The 25,383-nt window shown below is 35.0% G+C and overlaps 1 protein-coding gene across 6 annotated transcripts in view; it reads right to left on the bottom strand.

The window, feature by feature from the left end:
• Positions 1-25,383, bottom strand: part of HGF (hepatocyte growth factor) — an 84,387-nt gene that overhangs the window by 24,483 nt on the left and 34,521 nt on the right. For all 6 annotated transcript variants that reach the window (XM_069586664.1, XM_069586665.1, XM_069586668.1 and 3 more), the window contains 2 exons: positions 13,244-13,418; positions 9,737-9,864 (listed from right to left, as the gene is read on the bottom strand). In XM_069586664.1, the coding sequence (XP_069442765.1) occupies positions 9,737-9,864; positions 13,244-13,418 (303 nt within the window). The remainder of the gene's footprint in view (positions 1-9,736; positions 9,865-13,243; positions 13,419-25,383) is intronic.

Here is a 25,383-nt window from a genome sequence, read left to right as displayed (position 1 = left end):
GCTCTTTAATACATTTTTCATTTTACACCTATCTTTTCTGTATTAGAGAAAGAGGATGAGCTATAAGCTAGGTTTTTTTTTTTTTAGTAAACTATATTCTAGAATAGCTTTTAATTTCCAAAAAAACGTGTAAGTTTGTACAAAGTTCTAATACACCACATAGTTTCCCCTACTATCTTATATTGGTATGATGGATTTAACACCACTATTCAACATTACTACTAACTGAAGACTATTTTGTTCCAATTTATTCATAGTTTTCACCTAGAGTACTTTTTGTGTTCTAGGATGATACCACATTACATTTAACTGTCTTGCTTTTTAGGCTCTTCTAGATGTAACAGTTTTTTCAGACTTTCTTTTTTGATGATCCTAACAGTTTTAATGAGAACTGGCATGTTATAAAATGTCCATCAGTTGGGTTTGTCTGATATTTTCTTCATGATTAGATCTAGGTTATAAGTTTTTGAGAGGGAGACGTGAATTTTTGAGCACTTGCTCAAAAGTGCTGGCAAAAGATACTCCAGCCTTACTTTGTGCTTTTCTTGCCCTAGGCGTGGATTCTTCAGTTTCACCAGATGATGAAAAGTAAATGTTAATGTTAATGATGAAAAGTAAAAAGACAAGAAACAAGTGTGCTCATTGTTATTTGGTACCATCTTTTTAGTCCCTTTCATTTGATAGAGCCAAGCTCTGCGTGTGTGTGTTCATGAGTAACTGGTCACTTCTAACTCCAGTCTAGTACAAGAATTTTTCTTCTCTATTTTAATGGTGTATTTCATTTCTCCCGTAGTAAGAACACTGACTGTAGGTACATGTATGTGTTTTTCCTCTTTCTTAGTTCTCCAGTGCACACAAAATAATGTCAAATCTGCTACATCCTAACAACAAATTTATACTTTAAAGTTCAAAACACATTTATAGTTATCTACTTTTAAATGTACTTCAATGAGGCTATATATAAAAAAAATGTGTTTAAAAATAATTTTGAAATTTATTTTCCAAATTCTGTAGTAATGGTGTCTCTTTGACACACAGATAGGCATACTTCTGTGCTTTCCCCCGCATCTTCTTGAGATTACTTTCTGAACATTTAAAACACTATTAAAACATTAGTATTGGTATATGAGAGTATGTATTCAGACTGTTCTCATTTTCCCTCTTGCTTCTGTGTCATATTTGTACTCACTACTACCCACCATTAGAGTAACCAATTTCATTAGTTTCTTGTTTATAGTGCTTATGTTTCTTTGTTTTTACCCTCCTGGCCAAAGATACATACCAAACATACATACATATATACATATGTAATATGAATATATAAATTATATGTGTATGTTCTATATATATAATATTATATCCCATTTTTTATTACTAGGAGTAAATACCTTTTATTAATAGAATACCAAATATATATTTTAGTGCCTTTTTTCATTACTAATATACTTGAAAATCACTTCATATTAATTCAAAAAAACTTTATCATTCTTTTTGCAAATCCACAGTGTTCCATTGTGTGATTTTGCCAGAGTAGATTTGTGTTGTTTTGCTAACATAGAAAATGCTGAAATCAAAAACTCGTGCATATGAGTTTCCATATTATTGGAGCTATATATTCAGATAGTGTATTGTTAGGTGAAAAGATGGATGCATATGTAATATAATTATTGTAATATTTCATTCCATAAGGATTTTACCATTTTTCATTCCCAAGAACAAAGTATGAGCGTTCATATTCCCATACAGTTTTGCCAAAAGATAGTGTTGACTAGATTTTGAATTTTTGTGAATTCATATGTGAAAAACAGAAGTCCCATATTATGAAAAATCTCTACTTATATTTTAATTTTTTCTTGTTACATGTGACTTTAAGCATACTTTTCATGTTCTCTAAAGAAGTCTTTATGTTCATATGTTTTGTCCATTATTTAATTTTTTGGTCCTATATTTTTCACTTTCATAGCTTCTATATATTAAAAATATTTCTCTTTATCTGTGATATACATTTTAAAACTTGTTTCCAAATTTGTCATTTGTCTTTTGAAATTAAATATATAGGTTTGATTATGTTTTTGTCATGAGACCTTTTGTAGCTTATTTTTTTCTTTTATTGCCTTTAGAATTTGAGTGTTAATTAGAAACCATTTTGCTACATCTAAGAAATAAAGGTATTTTTCCAAGTTTACTCCTAGTATCTATATGGTTTCCATTTTTATGCTCATATCTGTTATCCATTTGAAGTTTATTTTCAGGTATGGTGCAAAGCATAGGTTAATTTTATTATTTTTCCAAATAGAACTTTATTGATCCACTATTATTTTTAAATTTTTACCCAGTGACATATTGTACCACATTTTAAATATAATCTCAGTAAGGAGTCTATTTTTAGATCCTGTGTTCTGTTCTAATTGTCAATTTATTCTTGTGGTAGAACTACATTTTTTAAATGATAAACTTTTTAAAAATATTTTAGTATCTGATAAAGTTTTTTACCCCTATCACTTCTTTTTCACATTTTCCTTACTATAGTTACATGTTTATTCTTCTAGGAAAGATTTAGAATGCATTTGTTTGATATGAAAAAATTGGTAATCTATGTATTAATATCACATTAAATTTACAAATTAGCTTAGGTGAAACTGATGTATTTGTGATGTTGAGATCTTATATCAAGAGCAAGTGATTTTTTTCTGCATGTTAAAATATAATTTGGGACTTTCAGTAGTAATCTGAAATTTAATTACATAGATTTGCACATCTTTACTAAGTTTACTCCTAAGTTTTCATCAGTTTTGTTTCCTATTACAGATGTAGTTTTCTCTCTAATTATATCTTCAAACCCATATGTGAATGCTATTAATATTTGTATATTAATCATATATCATGCTACCTTAGTGATTTTGTTTTTACTATTTGAATTCAGATTTCCAAGAATATTACAATTATATAATTTGTACAAAGATCTTTTGCCTTTTTACTCAATCAGTAAATATGCCATCTTATCTAATTGTATAAAATGTCAACATAGCAATGTCAAAGAAAATATAATGTTAAAATCTTTATAATATTAAATAGTAAGGAAGATAGTGGCCTTCCCTGGAGTCTCAGTAGTAAAGAATCCACCTGCCAATGCAGGAGATATGGGTTCCATCCCTGGTTTGAGAATATATCCTGGAAAGAGAAATAGCAACTAATTCCAGTATTCTTGCCTGGGAAATCCAATGAACAGAGAAGCCTGGCAAGCTATAGTCCATGGGATTGCAAAGAGGTGGACATGATTGAGGATGCTATATATATATAGATAGAGATATATATCTAGATACAGATATCTATACAGATATATCTATATAGATACATGCTATATAATAATATAGATATAGATATGTATCTAGATACAGATATATATAAAGATCTATCTATCTATAGATAGATAAATATATAGATACAGATATATGGGTGTATAAGTTTGTATGTATACTGAATATTCTTGAGTATTTTTATGAAGAATGCATGAATTTTGTCACATAATTACAGAATCTGTTGAGATTTGTTATATGGTTGCTTTTCTTACAACTAAGGTGAATTATATTAATGGGTTTCTAAAATTGAACCATTTTTGTACTCAGACTATATTCAATCATTATGTATTATTTCCTTAATTTCTTTATTAAATTGTTCATTCAAATTTAAGATTTTACATTAATATTTACAAATGATATGAATGTATAGTTTTTTTCTCTGATACCTTTATCATATTTCAGATTCAATATTATAATTTCATCCAGAAATAATTTGAAATTTTTATTACATTTGTTAAGCTATAGGACAATTAATGTAGCATTATGATCACTTCATTTGTGATTCATCAAGGCATGATGTGGTTTTGGTGGAACAATTTATTATAAATTTCCATGTTTCTTCTATAGGAATGAGTCTAAATTTTCTTTCTCTAACATGAACAGTATGAAAAGGCAAAATAATAGGATACCAAAAGAGGAACTTCCCAGGTCATTAGGTGCCCAATATGCTACTGGAGATCAGTGAAGAAATAACTCCAGAAAGAATGAAGGGATAGAGCCAAAGCAAAAACAATACTCAGTTGTGGATGTAACCGGTGATAGAAACAAGGTCCGATGCTGTAAAGAGCAATATTGCATAGGAACCTGGAATATCAGGTCCATGAATCAAGGCAAATTGGAAGTGGTCAACAAGAGATGGCAAGGGTGAACGTCGACATTCTAGGAATAAGCAAACTAAAATGGACTGGAATGGGTGAATTTAACTCAGATGATCATTATACTTACTACTACAGGCAGGAATCTCTCAGAAGAAATGGAGTAGCCATCATGATCAACAAAAGAGTCCGAAATGCAGCACTTGGATGCAATCTCAAAAATGACAGAATGATCTCTGTTCGTTTCCAAGGCAAACCATTCAATATCACAGTAATCCAACTCTATGCCCCAACCAGTAACGCTGAAGAAGCTGAAGTTGAATGGTTTTATGAAGACCTACAAGACCTTTTAGAACTAACACCCAAAAAAGATGTCCTTTTCATTTTAGGGGACTGGAATGCTAAAGTAGGAATTCAAGAAACACCTGGAGTAACAGGCAAATTTGGCCTTGGAATGCAGAATGAAGCAGGGCAAAGACTACTAATAGAGTTTTGCCAAGAAAATGCACTGGTCATAGCAAACTCCCTCTTCCAACAACACAAGAGAAGACTTTACACATGGACATCACCAGATGGTCAACACCGAAATCAGATTGATTATATTCTTTGCAGCCAAAGATGGAGCTCTATACAGTCAACAAAAACAAGACCAGGAGCTGACTGTGGCTCAGATCATGAACTCCTTATTGCCAAATTCAGACTCAAATTGAAGAAAGTAGGGAAAACCGCTAGACCATTCAGATATGAGCTAAATCAAATCCCCTATGATTATACAGTGGAAGTGAGAACTAGATTTAAGGGCCTAGATCTGATAGATAGAGTGCCTGATGAACTATGGAATGAGGTTCATGACATTGTACAGGAGACAGGGATCAAGACCATCCCCATGGAAAAGAAATGCAAAAAAGCAAAATGGCTGTCTGGGGAGGCCTTAGAAATAGCTGTGAAAAGAAGAGAGGTGAAAAGCAAAGGAGAAAAGGAAAGATATAAGCATCTGAATGCAGAGTTCCAAAGAATAGCAAGGAGAGATAAGAAAGCCTTCTTCAGCGATCAATGCAAAGAAATAGAGGAAAACAACAGAATGGGAAAGACTAGAGATCTCTTCAACAAAAATAGAGATACCAAGGGAACATTTCATGCAAAGATGGGCTCGATAAAGGACAGAAATGGTCTGGACCTAACAGAAGCAGAAGATATTAAGAAGAGGTGGCAAGAATACACAGAAGAACTGTACAAAAAAGATCTTCACAACCCAGATAATCATGATGATGTGATACTAATCTAGAGCCAGACATCTTGGAATGTGAAGTCAAATGGGCCTTAGGAAGCATCACTACAAACAAAGCTAATGGAGGTGATGGAATTCCAGTTGAGCTGTTTCAAATCCTGAAAGATGATGCTGTGGAAGGGCTGTACTCAATATGCCAGCAAACTGGGAAAACTCAGCAGTGGCCACAGGACTGGAAAAGGTCAGTTTTCATTCCAGTTCCAAAGAAGGCAATGCCAAAGAATGCTCAGACTACTGCACAGTTGCACTCATCTCACATGCTAGTAAAGTAATGCTCAAAATTCTCCAAGCCAGGCTTCAGCAATACATGAACCGTGAACTCCCTGATGTTCAAGCTGGTTTTAGAAAAGGCAGAGGAACCAGGGATCAAATTGCCAACATCCGCTGGATCATCAGAAAAGCAAGAGAGTTCCAGAAAAACATCTATTTCTGCTTTACTGACTATGCCTAAGCCTTTGACTGTGTGGATCACAATAAACTGTGGAAAATTCTGAGAGAGATGGGAATACCAGACCACCTAACCTGCCTCTTAAGAAATCTGTATGCAGGTCAGGAAGCAACAGTTAGAACTAGACATGGAACAACAGACTGGTTCCAAATAGGAAAAGGAGTCCGTCAAAGCTGTATATTGTCACCCTGTTTATTTAACTTCTATGCAGAGTACATCATGAGAAACACTGGGCTGGAAGAAACACAAGCTGGACTCAAGATTGCTGGGAGAAATCTCAATAACCTCAGATATGCAGATGACACCACCCTTATGGCAGAAACTGAAGAGGAACTAAAAAGCCTCTTGATGAAAGTGAAAGAGGAGAGTGAAAAAGTTGGCTTAAAGCTCAACATTCAGAAAACGAAGATCATGGCATCCGGTTTCATCACTCCATGGGAAATAGAAGGGGAAACAGTGGAAACAGTGTCAGACTTTATTTCTTTGGGCTCCAAAATCACTGCAGATGGTGACTGCAGCCATGAAATTAGAAGACGCTTACTCCTTGGAAGAAAAGTTATGACCAACCTAGATAGCATATTCAAAAGCAGAGACATTACTTTGCTGACTAAGATCCGTCTAATCAAGGCTATGGTTTTTCCAGTGGTCATGTATGGATGTGAGAGTTGGACTGTGAAGAAGGCTGAGCGCTGAAGAATTGATGCTTTTGAACTGTGGTGTTGGAGAAGACTCTTGAGAGTCCCTTGGACTGCCAGGAGATTCAACCAGTCCATTCTGAAGGAGATCAGCCCTGGGATTTCTTTGGAAGGAATGATGCTAAAGCTGAAACTCCAATATTTTGGCCACCTCATGTGAAGAGTTGACTCATTGGAAAAGACTCTGATGCTGGGAGGGATTGGGGGCAGGAGGAGAAGGGGACAACAGAGGATGAGATCGCCGGATGGCATCACTGACTCGATGAACATGAGTCTGAGTGGACCCCTGGAGTTGGTGTTGGACAGGGAGGCCTGGAGTGCTGCGATTCATGGGTCGCAAATATTCAGACATGACAGAGCGACTGAACTGAACTAAACAGGGTCAATTCAACTAACTTGAATTTTCCTAGTGTATTATCCATTTTATTTTCATTTTCAGTTTTCATATGAGGTTGTATAAAATAATCTCATGTTTTCTAATTTTCCAGTTCATTGGTTATCTTTACCTAATTATTATTTTATATATTTATCATCTCTCTTGAGTCAGTTGGCTAATGGTTGTCCATTTTGTTAATTTTTTCAAAGAAGCATCATTTAGCTTTATTCATTAGTTCTACTGTTTTTTCTTTACTTTTATAATGTCACCTTTCTCCTAGTTGTTTCCCCTCTTCTGTTGCTTTTGGTTTATTTACTTATTTTTTATACCTCTTTGAGTGGGAAATTTCATTTCCCTGTCTTTATCATATATTTGGAGAAGGAAAAGGCAACCCACTCCAGTACTCTTGCCTGGAGAATCCCATGGACGGAGGAGCCTGGTACACTGCAGGCCATGGGGTCACAAAGAGTCGGACACGAATGAGCGACTTCCTCCTCCTATCATATATTATTGATATAAATATTTAAAGCTGTGAATTGTTTGTTTTCTACTTTAAATGTACCAGATATAATCTAATACAGTGTTTCATCAGTATTTTTAAAGAAATTCTACAATTTTAATTTTTTAAGTTATTTAATATCCAAATGGAAAAGCTTTTATATATATGCTAATTCAGATGCTGCAAGATTTGAGCAAAAGTTTTTAACTCATCAACCTGTATGTAAACTTTGTGTTTCCTGTTATATACAGAGGGATAAGGGCACCATCCTTCATGTGTGTGGGTGGGGGAGGGTTGGATAGGTATGTTTATGTGTGTGTCTCTCCATGCATACATATCATATATGTAACAATGCATACTATTAGCTTGGCAGTATTATACAATGATATAACTGTCTGATAAAATTTCACAACTCTGTAGGCTGTCTCACTACAAATTGCTCCACGGGACCCTGCAGATTGTTGTATATCAGGTATATTGCTAAATAAAAAGATTATAATATATTGTTAAAATATTAATGAAAAGCAGAAAGCATGGGGGTAATAGAAAGGTCATTTTAAGGAGAATTCATGTAAATCCTAGTTGTGTTACTTTGAAAATTTAGGCAAGTTACTTGAATTCCACAAAACTAATTTCTTCATCTATTAATGTGTAGGTTTACTATATAAGCAATAACATCAACGTTGCTTTCAAAACCAAAAATCTATATTCTATTATATTCTATTACCTGATCCTTTGATAAGTGATATATCTGTACATAAAAGCATCTTGATACACACCAGAAGCTTATAAAACAATTATTCTCATTTGCCTCTATCACTCAGAAATTAGCAGTAATTGTTTAAATGAATAAAGCAGGGACAAAATAGATCCAGCTGGTACCAAACCTTCTTTAATCATTGTTTTCAACTTTATTTCCAACTGACCTTTAAAGTCTGCCCAGGAAGAGTGAAACTGATTGAAAAGGGACTCACCCCTTCTTTCCTCTACCACTGTTTTCAGAGTTGTTCACGAAAAATGGCACTGAGAGAAAGTCAGGGGATGGAAGAAGTATGTATAGGGCAATAAATCCATGAAACAAAGCTTTAAATTTGGTTTGGACTTTTTAGAATGATTTAGAACTGACCATGGCCATGACCATCAAAAGTAAATTTATGTGAAAGAATACGATTATTAAAAATCATAACTCCCAATTCATTCTATACCAATAAATGCCCAGAGGCCAACATTATTATTATTGTTTGACAAATGATTTTTTAAACCTGTTTCAATGTGACTTTTCTTAACCACTGCTCCCTGAAACAATTATTTGCAATGGTTGTCTGTGTTTCCAAGTACAATGGTGATTTATCTCAAAGCCCACTGTTGCATATCATCTCTACTGCTAACACTCCTGTCCACATCACTCTCGTTTCTTGCCTAGATCACCAAAACAATCATTCAACTGATCCCCTTGTTTTGGCCCTTGTCAGGAGCTCTGGCTATTTTTCATAATGCAGCCAGAGTCATCCAGTTAGAATTGAAATCAAACAGACCATTTAATTTCCCTTCTCAGAATCCTACAGCAGTCTCTTCTCTTTCAGAATAGAAGTATAAATCCTTCCAGTTTGTACAAGACCTATGCAGGTTTAGCTCAGCTGCTCTCTAACCTCATCTTCTGCTACTCTCTACCTTGCTCATTCTGTAACAGCCACAATGATGTGCTGTTTCTTTCTTTTAACTTTTCAAGCACTTTCCCATCTCATCTCATTTTCATCTGCAATTTCCTCTCCCCAGAATGCTCTTTACAATTATGCACATGGTACATGCTGCTCTCCCACTGTTTCAGGTCCTGCTTAAATGTTACCTTATATGTAAGATATTCTCAGACCATTAAAATGTGAAATAGCAACCTCCTCCTCTCTCTAACTCTGGGACATTTATCTCTCTAGCACTTACACAAATTAGCTTACTATCCCCACCTCCATTTTAATTTTGTTTGTTTTTTGTTTGCTGGACATTAGTTCCATGGGGCCAGAGAATTTTCTTTACTGGTATATCCACAGTGCCTAAAACTGTCCCTGGCACTAGTACACAGTCACATAAATAAATGGATATTGAGCAAATTAATTTAAAAAAGAAATCAAACTTTGGACTTTTGTGATTTTGTTTGCTAACATGCAATAAGAAATAGCTCATCTCCTATAAAATGTATACTCCCTTTAGGCATTTCCACTGAGTTTAATCATGCCCACACTGCAAAATGTCAGCTATTACCTTGTCCACTTGACACGTCACATTTTGGAATTTGGGAGCAGTAGCCAACTCGGATGTTTGGATCAGTGGTAAAACACCACGGTGACTCAGCCCCATCTGGATTTCGGCAATAATTTTCTCTTAGGTCCCTATTGAGAATAAGCATGTTAATGTGAATTGCCAGGGTTTCTTACATTGGTGAAGTCAGTGTTATTACATTTCTAGAATCCCAGAATGTATGCATTCTATAAATAGAACTCTACATTTTAGATTTGGGATAGTTTTAACAATTCAGAATTCAGTATACACAGCTGCCATTGCCCACCTTACTGAAATAAATGCTGTCAGATGTCAGAATTCTTTTACTTCCACAGACCTGGAGTTTCACACAAATACTACTGCTTCATGAAAAAGAAAAATAGTACCACTTCATTATTCTCACTCATTTTTAAGACTTGGACTCTCAACTGTTATAATTTTTAAAGTCTGGTCTGTTACTCACTGTATTTTCATGGATCATAGATAATGTAGAAACAACATTCTCTTTGCAGAAGAAAGACTATTATAATTAACAGTCTTTAATTACTCTTGTTTAAAAATGAAGTTCTACCTATTCAAACATTTGCCAGGAAAAACATATTTATTCTTTAAATTCTGTATTTCTTTGATTTATTTAATTCACCACATAGATTCCTTTTAATTACAAAGTAGTTCTTTCTTGATTTAGAGATATTACCTGAAATTTTATATTTCTGTAAAATTAAGGCTTAATTACAATATAGAAAACCTACTTATAGAAAAAGTTGTCAACATAGCACATGTACTTCCTTTCCTCAGTGATATAGTTAGACATTTGTAGCTTGTGATAAGGAAAAGTCTAAATTAATATTATCTGTATGTAGAAGGACTTTACCTTAATACAAAGTTCATGTTAAATAAAATGGGGAGTTCATGATTTGTTCCCCTGATAGTGCTCTCTAATTTGAAGAAAGTGTGTACTTTCTTTCCATAGATCTCTCTAATAATTTAACAAAATTAACATTCGTTCTATAGGAAGGTATGCTATTTCACTTAGGCCCAATTAAAAATACTACACATTTAATACTAATCAGTTGACCATTAGAAACTGAAAACCATTTTTTAAAAAAGCTTGAGTTTGGTTATAAAATCAACAAGTAATAGTTTATCAAGTCAAAATAGGTCCTGACATAAACTATGTTATTTAAGGTTGTAAGAACAGTGAGTGCCAATAGATATAGCAAATGTTCTTATTTAAACCTTTACTCTTTAACCTTTACTCTTCCTATAAACCTTTACTCTTCCTATAAAATCATAAAATTAACTGGAGAGATAAAGAAAATCTTTTCTTCTAACTAATTTATACTCACATTTTAAAAGATTATGTCAGTACAGTATATGTGCACTGAATTTTATATAAAATGTACAGAAATTTGCAATTTTAAATGAATAATTGCTTAGTTAACTTTTGAGTTGTAATTTAAGGCAAGATAGTGGTAAAACATATATCTAAGGCTATCAAAAAACTTAAAGTTCCCCTTTTATAATCTATATCTAGAAGCACCTCATTAATCTAGATTAAACCAGAAAGTCAAGGTTTGCTCAAATATTTTTTCTAAGTATTCACCTCACTTGAAGAATCAGTTACAATGATTAAAACAAATTAATGATTGTATGATTCATGTACATCATCACAGGCAGTATTTTTTTAGTTATAGTGCTTTAAAAATTGTCATTTGTAAGGAATCTCAGTACTGGGGCTAACAGTGTTTGGTACAACCAGAGACACCTGCCCTGTACTCCATTCTCTGCTAGCCCACAAACAGTAAATGCATTGATACTCTGAGCAAAATCATACATCAGATTTTGTTTAATAACACAACTCATTTTTTGTTTTTTCATATTTATGTTTATCTTGACCAAATAACCAATTAAGAAAGAATAGGTTGGTGGTTGTGGTGGTTTAGTCACTAAGTTGTGTTTGACTCTTGCAACCCCATGGACTGTAGCCCGTGATTCTCCAGGCAAGAGTAATGAAGTGGGTTGCCATTTCCTTCTTCAGGGGATCCTCCCAACCCAGGGATCGAACCGGGGTCTCCTGCAATGCAGGCAGTCTTTACCCACTGAGCTACAAGGGAAGCCTTCCTCCCAAAAAGAATAGCTTAAATTCCAATAATATATAGCAACTAAACTTTTGATCATTTTTTATTGTGAAACGTGTGGATTCAATTTCTATAATGATTTTCTTTTTCTTACAGATGAGTTTAATTTGGTTCACATATACAATCTTGAGTATTACCAGTCATTAGAAGTTAACCAGAAGTGTGCATGGCACTGATACTGTCTTCTTTGTCTCTCTTAACTATTCTTTTCTCATTTTCTTTGTTCTCTCTACTTTTATGTTTATTTCTGAGGTGTGAAACACATGGGTCAAAAATAGAGTGAATTGCTGTGAAGAAAATGAGGGAAATAAACAGAGTGGCAATGATACATTTATTATAAAATAATTTAAAAAATACAACAGGTGAATATTTAGTATCTAAGCAAAGAACTCTGAATTGGTTAAAAAATTTTAAATCATATAAAAAACCATAAACTATATCCTCTCTCCAGTGAATGGGCCAACTAATGTTCATAGTTCTCCATCTTGAAATGTTAAGCCCTCTTATTAAAAGTCAGTTACATAAAGCCAATATATGTTATTTATAGGTGCTATTTCAGCAAAGCCACTATGAATGACACGTGTGTTATAAATTTTGAAAGCAATCATTTTATGTTCCTAATAACAAGGTGGACAATTTAAAAACACATGGCATTGTGGCTGTCCAACAAAATTCAAGTGGTGAAGAAAAGCAGCCATGGGGAAGAACATAACAAGTATATAACTGATATTCAAGGGCAGTTTCTTCAGCTTGATTCATTTATACAATTGTTTTACTTCTCTACTTGTTAAATAAAATTTTGAAACAATAAAAAAATTTCATATAAAACTATAAATTTTTTTTTCAAGGCTGAAAACTCATCAGTTTACAATGTTGACTTAAATCAAGGTATGCCTTGTAATCTCCCCTAAAGTTAATATGAAAATTTAAGGAAGCACTAGTTTGAAAGTTTCCTGGTTATTGTTACCACTAATTTGTTCATTAAATAGACCTGCAAGAACAAAGCTGTGATCAGAAACCTAAAGATGTGTTTCCCAAAGCATGGATGGTACATCAACCAACCATCTGATTCAGAATCAGCAAGAGTAGTTGCTAAAATGTATTATTTGCGGTCCAAATTTCAGACCTGAAGAATCAAAAATTTGGGGTGGATGTATCTGCCTTTTAATTGCTAAATTTTCCCTAGGCACACTAAAGATTAAGGATCACTAACATAGAAATTAGTAAAAATCACTAATTACTAATTAAAATTAGTAATTAATTTATAAATTAAAATCACTAATTACTAATAAAAAATTAGTAATCATTCTGCCTACTGAAATTTATAATATTTCCCTAATTTACTCACTTGCACTTGAAATTTTCAGGAGTAATGTCATGCTGGTGAGGATACTGGGAATCCCAACGCTGACAGGGAATTCCATTCCAAATGGTATTGATGGTGCCCCGGTAACCTTCTCCTTGACCTTGAATGCATTCAGTTGTTTGCATAGGGACATCTGTGTCATTCATAGTACTGTGGGCTATTGGTAAAAAGAAACATAAATTTAAATAAAATAATTTAATTTGTCATCTAACTCTTAGAGTTCACTTGCATTTTATTTGTAGGATTTTCTATCACATAAGTTTTTACAATAATTGAATGAAATAAAAAATTCAGTTAATCATTATTACTCTCTAATTCAACCAAAAGGAGGAATTAAAATGGTGGACTTAACTTGTTGACATTTTAAAAATATTACTTGCCCCTAAGCAGATTTATTTCTTGCCTTTTTGTTTGTCCAATTTCAGTGCTTACCATACCTGATAAAGATCCTGAAAATCTCAGTAAGAAAATATTTAAAGTACAAAATTAAACTTATAAAACTTGAGGTCTCTCTTTGTCTTAAAATATACTCACTTGTACAAAATATAACTCAAAGCATTCTGAAGCAACTAAAATTCATATATCTTCTCAAAACATGCATGAAAATGTTTATGTTTCCATGTAAACTCACCAGTTACCTTTAACCTAAATGATTATTCAAGATGCCTCTGGATAAAACTCAAGTTGACACCCTCTAGGATAGTTTAAAAAGTGAATAAATGTCTTTTATTCATCTATTCTGGAATTTGATGTATCATTTCTCCAAAGGAGAGGTCAGAATTAGACACGTCTTCAGAGGCTAGAGATGTGTATAAAAATGTACCATATTTAACAGTGTAAATACTTTTAAAGTGACTCTTTAGCTTCATTTTGAATTTCTTTCTTTCTTGCAAATAATTATTACCTTATGTGGCTGAATGCTTTATTTCATCGAGTTCCTTGCAAAGGTAGTAGAGCCTAAGTTTGGAGTTGTTCTATGAAGCTTTGTGAAAAATAAGGATTAATTAATGACCATCTCACCACTGGAATATTTTAAACACAGATTTTCACAAACTGCTTATTTAGTAATTTTTCTTTTAAAAAACTTCTTCAGCTCATCTTAAAATGTGTTATTTCTTAAGTATGTGCTTTAGGGAATAGAAATGCAGCTTAGAAACATCCTAAATTAAAAAGAAGTCCAAATGGACATGAGAAAATGTCCACAGATTGACCCATAAAATGGACATTGAGAGTGGATGACTTAGAAATTAGTATCTGTTGATATTGGCAATGTATATTGATTCAGAGGGCTTCCCTCATAGCTCAGTTGGTAAAGAATCTGGCTGCAATGCAGGAGACCCTAGTTTGATGCCTGGGTTGGGAAGAGCTCCTGGAGAAGGGAAAGGCTACCCACTCCAGTATTCTGGCCTGGAGAATTCCATGGACTGTATAGTCCATGGTTGCAAAGAGTTAGACACAACTGAGCAACTTTCACTTCACTTCATTGGTTCAGGAAGAACAAAAATTTGGAACTGAGAAATTATCTGTATAGAAGTTCGTACTATTCAAGTTCATTATGATTTTAATACTACCTGAAGTTCTTTGAGGAAATAGAAAATAAATTAAATTTCATGGATTCTGAGGGTTAGAACTATATTTCATTAAAACAAATGCTGCTAAGCTATTTTTTCTGATAATTTGAGTGGATTGTTAAATGACTTGAGGAGATTGGGTATGTGCGGGGTCTTTAAAGGGTGACAACTCTAAGACAGGTACTGACATATACATCTAATTATAAAACTATGATGTGAAAAAAGACAAAAGGAATGTCCCCAGGAATCTGTCACTTCATTAGCTTAACATTTTAAGAAGAAAACTTTTCATCCCCCACTTCTTGGACACAAGCTCCTGGGCAGTAAACTTGTGACCTCAGCCAGGTCTCAGATTACTGACAATGGCAAGAAGGTCAGAGTTGGGGCAGGCAGAGCAAAAACACTTCCGCTACTCTCATGGACTTCGTTGCCTGACTTGGGTACTACAGCTCTCTTGCTTTCCTAGTTATGTGTGTGTGTTTTGTTTTGAGTGTTAGTGATCCATCCTTCTCAGTATCATTTTGGCACTATGAACTTGCAACTGAAGAATCCAGTCAGCCAGGGCCACCTTTGGCTAGATAATGGCCCTTGCACACCCATCAGAGGTGAACACGCTCTACTCCTTGTACCCCACTATAATTGTCTAGACATCAACCTAAACAATGTAAAAAGAGGAATGATAAAATTTTAAAGCTAGTAACAGATAAATATTTTTCTAATTTGAGGTTAAGTTTTCAAATTTTTGGAGTCCTGGTGAAAAGAAATATCTACATTACAGAAACTCTAAGTCAAAGAAAAGACTACCTGTATAAGAATATTGAGGAAAATACTTCTTTGCTGATTAAGGCATTAAAAGTTCAGTGTCGAGTTCAGAGAAATGAATTGTTTTACTGACTTTGCACCTCAACTGCAGAGGTTCCCAGAAAGTTTTAAAGAATTTGTTTTCACTTTAAAAGTAACTATCATAAAATCCTCATTTGAACAATTATGCTAAATATTTCTTCTGAACTTTTATTATTATATTTTAAAAATGACATAAACTTATTTTAAGGAGTCACTATTATTCACTAAAAGAGAGTGTAAATTAAAATGGTTAGATAAAAACTAAATTTTTGGATTTGGATTCAATAATTGGATTTTTGAACAGATTCTAATTTGGAGGATTATGAACACTTTCCAATTTTGAAATTATAAAAATTTATAGAAGACAAAGAATTTTTGCACATTAGTAAAAATACAATATTGTACAGAATAAATATAATCTCATTAGGTCTTGTTATAAACTGAATATTTGTGTCTTCCTCAAATTCATATGTCCATATCCTAATCCCCATATTATGGTATTAGACAGTGGGGCCTTTGGCAAATGTTTAGGTTGTAACAGCAGAGCTCTCATAAATGGGGTTATAAAAGAGGACCCTACAGAGCTCCCTTGCTTCTTCTACCATATGAAGACACAGGGAAGAGTTAGCCATCTATGAACCAGGAATCAGCCCCTCTATATACCAAACCTGCTGGCACCTTGACCTTGGACTTTCAGCATCCAGATCTATGGGAAATATATTTCTGTTGTTTAGAATCTACAAGTCTATGGTATTCTCTTATAGCAGCCTGAAGTAAGTCTGGCCCTATCAAGATGTAAAGAATCTAAATAATATTATTGTTTTTGACTCTTTTAATAAGCACCTGTAACTTGCATTCTAAAGATCAGTCCTGTTCATTGGAAGGACTGATGCTAAAGCTGAAACTCCAACACTTTGGCCACCTCATGGGAAGAGTTGACTCATTGGAAAAGACTCTGATGCTGGGAGGGATTGGGAGCAGGAGGAGAAGGGGACGACAGAGGATGAGATGGCTGGATGACATCACCGACTCGATGGACATGAGTTTGAGTGAACTCCAGGAGTTGTTGATGGATAGGGAGGCCTGACGTGCTGCAGTTCATGGGGTTGCAAAGAGTCGGACACAACTGAGCAACTGAACTGAACTGAACTGAACTTTGAAGTATGTAACCTGAAACAACTTGATTATTTTACTTATTGTGGTGTTTTAATTCAGTAGAAATATTACTTATGATTTAACTACAAATTATCAATATTTATATAGTATTTTTATTTACTTAAAAAGTACCCTCTGAAGTCAGTATTTATCCATTTCAGCTGCTAGAAGAGGCCCCATAAACAAAGCTACATAATTTGATGGTGATGTATAGAATAAATAGTATAAGCAAAAAAAGATATATTAGTACAACAAGGTAACTACATAGTTTTTGTTAATTAGTAACAGTTATTGTGAGACTTTATGCAGCTATTTAATAAATATTATCTGAGGTGGACAATGAATGATTTGTCCATAGACCATTTAACTGATATAAATGTTTGATCTCTGCCGCCTACATGAATACTTATGATTCAAACAAAAGGAATTATTCCTGGTCTGCAATAAAATAGACTCCCTCAGCTGTCCTACTATATAAACATCAAAACTTGGAGCAAAAACAAAACAAATGTTTCATGCTATTTGATTTGAAAGGGCTGTTAAATGTTGGGAAATCTATTCTTTTGGACTTAATACTTAAACATTAGACCTGAATAAGGGAAGGCTTTGAAGAGTCTCCAGTGGCCTAACAAAGTGTTAAAGAAGCACAGAAACATCCCCAGTATCAGCTGAAGATTATCAAGTTTAGCCAAAGCAACATGTTTTTAAAATATTCCATCTCAACATCCACAAATTTTTCTGCAAGTATGTCTACCAGGCTTACACCGAAAATACCAGGAACTCTTCTGAGAGTTTCTAACAAATAAAACATTTTGCCAGGGTTGTAAGTAGTGGTCACCCTTTGGAAGCAGATGCAAAGATATCTCTATGATCCTCAGTGGCCTATGAGTGAAGGAATGTTTTTCTTTGATGACTGACACAAAGTTTTCTATTTGGAAATGCTTTAAGAAAAAAAAAAGTGCTATTGAAAAATGTCACTGTCTTGTTAGAACGTGATCAAATACAATGGATGTCTCTTGGAACATTAATTTCACTTTGCTGGTATGGATGTGCTATGATCTTATTATTATACTATTTGGTAGAGAATTTTAAGGTCTGAATAGATTTTTTGAGAGAATTAACATTAATTGTTATGTAATTGCTAGGAAAACCCTCTTGCCTCCAAGACAATGTATAATAAATTGACCCTTTTTCTCTGTTAAAGGCTAGCCGAGTCCTTGCGGAGAGGCCACGAGGCCCTGACAGAGGTCTGTGAAAGGCAATGGAGAATGTGAGTTACACACGTACATGACAGAAAGCCACATCCAGGGCTCCATAACTTTTACATGGACAATTAGTAAATCTACATTTACAGTCCACTTAGCCCTCCAAAAAATCTGGATTTGTTAGTGGTGACAAGCTATTGCTGTTCTTTTGCCTATAGCTAAGAACAAGTTGCTTCATAAGCCATTGGCTAAATACCTGATTATTCTTAGAATAATTCAACCCAACCTACTTCTTATTCCCAGCTACTGAAGAGCAGTTGAAATGTAGGATTTACTTTATGATGGTCCCTGGATATTTAGAACAATGTGTAAAGCTACTCTCCCATCATCAGACTTCTGCTCTTTGGGCCACAAAGGGCAGGATAAGGCTCAATGTAAATTTAAAGAGCTCCTTGTTTTAAACTGTCATGAGAGAATAGTATAAAGACCTCCAAAACACAAACCTCAAATTGCTTCCATGTTTTCTTTCCATGTGAACCTGGAATTCATGTCTGAAACTTTTCCCTGGACTTTTTCCAATTCTTTTTGGTTGTAAAATGCTCAGGAGACAAGACTTTCATGAAAGGTCTCCAATTTTATTCTCTTATTCCTTAGAAGATGGCTTGGAAAAGACCTCCATTACAAGATCTTTCCCTTGAGAAAGGATATTGATAGCAATTTTTTCCTGACACTGAATACAATGAGAGGACTATATTTCTATGAATCTCTGTTCTGGCCTTGAATTAATTAATAAAATTTAGACAAATAATTAGCTTTCTTTAAGGAAGAAAATGATTTACTAAAGTCAGTTTCCCAACACACAAAGACACTGAATTTTAAAAGGTTATATATTCCTTCCTTTAAGGTGATGCCAATGTACATTGGTTACTAGGAGAAAGGATTCTTCTAATTTAGTACCAATGGCAACGTATCTTCTCAAGTCACCATAACAAAATAAAACTGGATAGCTTAATCAACAGTAATATATTTTCTTATAATTCTGGCAGCTATAAAGTCCAAGATTAAGGTGGTAACCAGTGATTCCTGGTGAGAGTTCTATTCCTGGCTTGTAGATGTAGGTATAGACATACCCTTTTGGTATGTCCCCATATTGTAGAGAGAGAGATTATGCCCATCCTCTACTTTTAAGGCCACAAATCCTATTGTTTTAGGATCCCATCATCATACTTCATCATCCTTAATTGTCTCCTAAGAACCCAACTCCAAATACAATAAGGGTTTAGACTTCAGTGTATGAATTTTGAGTAGAAGAACACAAGTCAACCCATAATGATAATTTTGATGGAAATCTTAGCTATCAGAGATCTGCCTAGGCCACACTTCTGCAGTGGGGAGTTGTTCAAGAAGTATGAAGTTTCAGTTATGCAAGATGAGTACGTTTTAGAGATCTAAGGTATGACAGAGTAACTATACTTGGCAATACTGTTATATACTAAACAACTGTTAAGAGAGTACACCTCAAGTTGTGTTCTTACCAAATACACACACAAAAAGGCAAGGGAAGTCAGGAGGAAACTTCTGAAGGTAATTAATATGGTTATTATCTTGATTGTAGAGATAGATTCATAGGCATATGTTCAAAACTATCAAACTGTGTTCATTAAATATGTGATATTTTTAAACATCCAGTTATAGCTCAGTAAAGCTCTTAAAAATATAAAATGGCTCTGGACACATATATCAGAAGTTTAAAAAATAAGAGGGAAAAGAAAAAGGAGGTGAAAAAATAGGGAGGACGTCACAAGCTTTGTTTATTTTATTGAAGGAAAACCCATCAAGACAAGCAGCAAAGGAGCAAAACTAGCTCAGGGAAGCATGAAATCTGACAGTGAGTTGAAATGATAGGAAGAAGGTAAGAAGCAAATCTTCCTAATTGGAAATGTTTGGGGAAAGCCGGCTTTTTACATGAAAATCAAAATGCATAGAATAAATTCCAAGAGACATTAAAAGAAAATGAAAAACTACCACTGATTAGGAAAGGAACAGTCATTCACTCAACAAAGACGTGAACTCCTGTCACGTGCAAGGCAATGTGGTAAGTCTCTGGGATACAAAAAAAGACACGGTCCTTACTCTTTTGGAGCTTAAAAATTTTGATAGAGAGAGCTATTAACCAAATGGCTTCAAAAATAAATGTGGAAACCAAACTCTGAGAAGTACATAGAAGGAGAGATTTATGTTGCTATAAATACACAGTAAAGAATTTGACCCAGTCTGGGAAGTCAAATGAAGAAATGATAACTGACTTGAAATTTGTACAATGGGTAGCTGTCAATTAGGTTAGGAAGGAAGAGAACATGTTTTAAGGCAGAGGAGATGGCAGGGGTTGAAGGAACTATAATGAGAATATGGAAGATATGAGGTATAGGAAGGAACATGTCTGGCTGGAACAGACAGCATGGAGAGACGTGTATATGAGGCTGGAGAGTCGGGTGGAGAAGTAAAAGACGGTTTTGTTTTGTCTGTGTCCGAAGATCAAAGGCAGTGACTGCAGAGTTTTAAACTGGTGTGTGTGTGTGATGTGCTAGGCATAGGGAATGATATATTCAGATTTTTTTTAATAGTCTATTTGCCAAGTGGAGAAGGAGTTGGAGGGGAAAAGCTTGTGAGCATGGATATAGCTCTACTCAGAAGTCCATCTGAATATTCAAGAAAGTTCAAAAATAATTCTGTCTTAGATAAAAGTGATGAAGTGAAATGGAGATTTGAGAGCTACATAGAAAATAAAATTTACAGGCCTTAATGATGTAGCAAATGTGAGACATGAAAGAAAGAACATGTTTAGGATTATTTTAAGCTTTTGGATTTTAAACTGTGTAAATGGTGGTATCAGTCATGCAAAAGAGAGCATACAAAGCAGATTAGATCACCCTACAGGATAAATGAAGAAAACCTGAGAAAAAGAAAATAAATGATGGAAGTCTCCAAGAAGGCCAGTTGCTGGTGATGAAGGGTGGGAACAGATATACAACAAGTATATCCTAATTAGAGTATTTTTATGGAACATCAACCTTACATATCTGACATGGAGCAAAAAAAGTTCTCAGAGGGATACCTGGCATTCTGGAGATCTTTGCAAGAATCTAGGAAGTCAAAACTGTTTTCATAACAATGCTAAAATGCCACTTGTCCTTTTTACAGTGGTATATCCAGGTGCACTTTGATGTATGATATCCTGAAAGACTGAATGCAGAAGACACTCAGCTATCTTCTTACAATTAAGGTAACATTAAAGAAATTTACCAAAAAAAAAAATCTAAACCATTATCACTGTTCTATTTTTCTGAAAAAAAAAAAGTTATTTTTCCTTTAAAATGTTATATTTATTAACACTGAATGAGCTTATTATGTCTAATCAATTAATAAAGGTTTTCAATTTATGTTTTAATTTCTAATACATTAGATATTGACTCATGTAACTCAAACAGACCATTTGGTGTTCTCAATAATGTGTAAAGATCTCCTCAGTTTAATTGATTTAAATAATCAATGGGATACCCAAGGGACATCGGCCACAACACCAGGGACATAAACCACAAGTTAGTTTTCCAGTTGCCAAAGAGCTACTAAAGTTCACTTCAGAAAAGCACAATTAGTCCTACCAAATAGTTTATTTCTCTCTGAAAAGCATGCTGCTGCTGCTGCTGCTAAGTCGCTTCAGTCGTGTCCGACTCTGCGACCCCATAGATGGCATGAACTAATACATAAAACAAACTCTTACTCAGAATACAGAGTTATTGTTATAGGGAAAAACCATTAAAAAATAAGTACTTCATTTAAGCACTACATGGGACCTCCAGTCTTACTACATGTTTGTAGTCTTTTAAAATTCTGTATTCTTGGAGGTCTGTTAAAGTTATATAGCAGAGTATGTGTAAGCTCTGTCATCTGGGGAGACATCACCTTTTGAAGAATATGGTGTGAAGGAGGGCTTGAAAAGGCCTGTCCCAGAACAGCCTGGTACACATTTGTCAGGTGAGGAACTTTCAGTGATGCACTGATTTCAAGATGAGAAACTCAGAAGCAAAGTGAGAATTATAAACTCATAGTTCATTCAGCTTTTTCACAAATAAAAGGAACTGAGAGCAGTGTTCAGAACTTTGGCTCTGGTGTAAAAACCCCATTGTCAAGGCATGTCATCTTTTACTTTAGTAGTTTATGATACAATTATGAAATTGCAATTTTGTCATAGATTTTGCTCTGTTTTGTTCACTTCTCTATCCCCAGAATCTAAAAAAAATGACATATAAGAGCTACTCAGTAAATATTTGTTTCATGTATTCTATAGAAAAGAGGCAAATACCTCTCTTTATGCTCTCTCTACAGTGGCAACCCACTCTAGTACTCTTGCCTGGAAAATCCCATGGATGGAGGAGTCTGGTGGGGTGCAGTCCATGAGGTCACTAAGAGTTGGACACGACTGAACGACTTCACTTTCACTTTTCACTTTCATGCATTGGAGAAGGAAATGCAACCCACTCCAGTGTTCTTGCTTGGAGAATCCCAGGGACAGGGGAGCCTGGTGGGCTGCCGTCTCTGGGGTCACACAGAGTCGGACACGACTGAAGCGACTTAGCAGCAGCAGCAGCAGCAAGTTCTTTTTATGCTTCCTGGGAGTGCTGCTATGTCCAAGGCTTTTGCTTTCACTATTCACTTCTGATTTTGCATGACATTCATGGAAGACTGAACTTAAATATGCTTTGAGCACTGACATGAAGCACCTGCATCTCAGTATAAACAGAACCAAACTTAATATCTTTCTCCTCAAATTTATTCCTCTTAAATATGCATCATTTAATCAACTTAGGGAAAAAAAAAACTTTAGACTTTACCTTTTCCCTACCTCATTTCCAAGTTCATCTAACTTGTCATTATAAATGGGACACTTTATATCATCATTATATATTTGAACTCTTTAATATTGTTCACATCCTTCTTCACCTTGTTATTGTCACTGTTTACTGCCTTAGTTCAAATTCTCTTTCTTACTTTACTGTTAAAATAAACTCTTATGAGATGCACCTGCCTCCTTATTCAACACTATGCTGCTGCTGCTGCTATTGCTAAGTCACTTCAGTCGTGTCCGACTCTGTGTGACCCCAGAGACGGCAGCCCACCAGCCTCCCCCATCCCTGGGATTCTCCAGGCAAGAACACTGAAATGGGTTGCCATTTCCTTCTCCGATGCATGAAAGTGAAAAGTGAAAGTGAAGTCACTCAATCATGTCTGTCTCTTCAGCGACCCCATGGACTGCAGCCTACCAGGCTCTTTCTTCCATGGCATTTGCCAGGCAAGAGTACTGGAGTGGGTTGCCAGTGCCTTCTCTGCAACAGTATGCTAACCACCCAGAATATATACTAATTCTTATGGATCAATTCAGTTCAGTCGCTCAGTTGTGTCCAACTCTTTGCAACCCCATGAACTGCAGCACACCAGGCCTCCCTGTCCATCACCAGCTCCCGGAATTCACCCAAACTTATGTCCCCCGAGTCAGTGATGCCATCCAGCCATCTCATTCTCTGTCGTCCCCTTCTCCCAGCATCAGAGTCTTTTCCAATGAGTCAACTCTTCGCATGAGGTGGCCAAAGTATTGGAGTTTCAGCTTTAGCATCATTCCTTCCAAAGAACACCCAGGACTGATCTCCTTTAGAATGGACCAGTAGTCTTCAAATGTTGGGGTTTTTTGTTTTTTTTGTTTTTGCTCTTGTTACTAAAATTATTATGAAAAATTACTTCTATTCCCTCTCATGTTTTTAAGTTGCCATCTACATTTTTATGCTAAGTTTAAATAGCTACAAAAGATGTGATTTCTAACATGTTTTAACTATTGACAATTTTAAAACAAAAAATTTTATATCACTCTTTTGAATGGATTTAAGGTTCTCTAAATACCACGGAGATTTATATCTACCTTTTTCTCGATAAAATGTACATTATCAAGTTCTTTTTCTCCTCGAATCATTTTCCATTCCACTTTAACCACAGGATGTTACTTTAGTGTAATGTATTTTATTTTATGTTGGAGAGTCTTTTATTGCTCATTTCTCATACTTTGCTGAAAGATTTTTATATATTTAAATCATTAAAAAATCTCTTGTGACTACAAAATTCTGACACAGATACACACTAAACACATGCACAGGCACAAATGTACAAATACTACACACATATATATGTGTGTATATTATGAATTGTCCTTGCTGTTTAAATGCTAAGTCATGTCCAACACTTTTGTAACAGCATGAACTGTAGCCCACCAGATAGCTGTGTCCATGGGATTCTCTAGGCAAAAATACTGGAGTGGGTTGCAGTTTACTTCTCCAGGGGATCTTCTCGACCCAGGGATAGAACCCACATCTCCTGCATTGCAGGCCTATTATGTGCATAATGGATTGTTGTACAGTTGAGCTCTGTCTGACTCTGCAACTCCACGGACTGCAGCACGCCAGGCTTCCTTGTCCTTCACTATCTCTCGGAGTTGGCTCAAATTCAAGTCCACTGAGTCAATGATGTTATCTAACCATCTCATCCTATGCTGCTGCCTTCTCCTACTGCCCTCAGTCTTTCCCAGCATCAGGGTATTTCCCAGTGAGTTGGCTTTTCACATCAGGTGGCCAAAGTATTGGAGCTCCAGCTTCAGCATCAACCATTCCAATGAATAATCAGTGTTGTTTTCCTTTATGATTGACTGGTTTGATCACCCAGCTGTCCAAGCAACTCTCAAGAGTCTTCTCCAGCACCACAATTTAAAAGCATTGATTTTTTAGCACTCAGCCTTCATGGTGGTCTAACTCTCACATCCATGACTGACTACTGAAAAAACCATAGCTTTGACTATACGGACCTATGTCAGCAGAGTGATGTCTCTGCTTTTTAATACACTGTCTAGGTTTGTCATGGCTTTTCTTCCAAGGAACAAGCATCTTTTAATTTCATGTCTGCAGTCACTGTCTGCAGTGATTTTAAAACCCCAAAACATAAAATCTCTCAGAGCTATGAAGTCATTGAACTGGATGCCATGATCTTAGTTTTTTGAACATTTAAATGTAAGCCATTTTTTTCACTGTTCTTTTTCACCCTCATCAAGAGGCTCTTTAGTTCCCCTTTGTTCTCTGCCATTAGTGGTATCATCTGCATATCCCCTGACAGTTTTGATTACGGCTTGTGATTCATCCAGCCCAGCATTTCCCATTATGTACTCTACATAGGAGTTAAATAAGCAAGGTGACAATATATAGCATTGACCTACTCCTTTCCCAGTTTCGAACCAGTCCATTGTTCAGTGTGT

Source organism: Ovis canadensis, chromosome 4 (assembly GCF_042477335.2).
Source record: "Ovis canadensis isolate MfBH-ARS-UI-01 breed Bighorn chromosome 4, ARS-UI_OviCan_v2, whole genome shotgun sequence".
NCBI classification, from domain to species: domain Eukaryota; kingdom Metazoa; phylum Chordata; class Mammalia; order Artiodactyla; family Bovidae; genus Ovis; species Ovis canadensis.
Note: the sequence above shows the minus strand (reverse complement) of the source record. Positions and strands in the feature narration are given on the sequence as shown.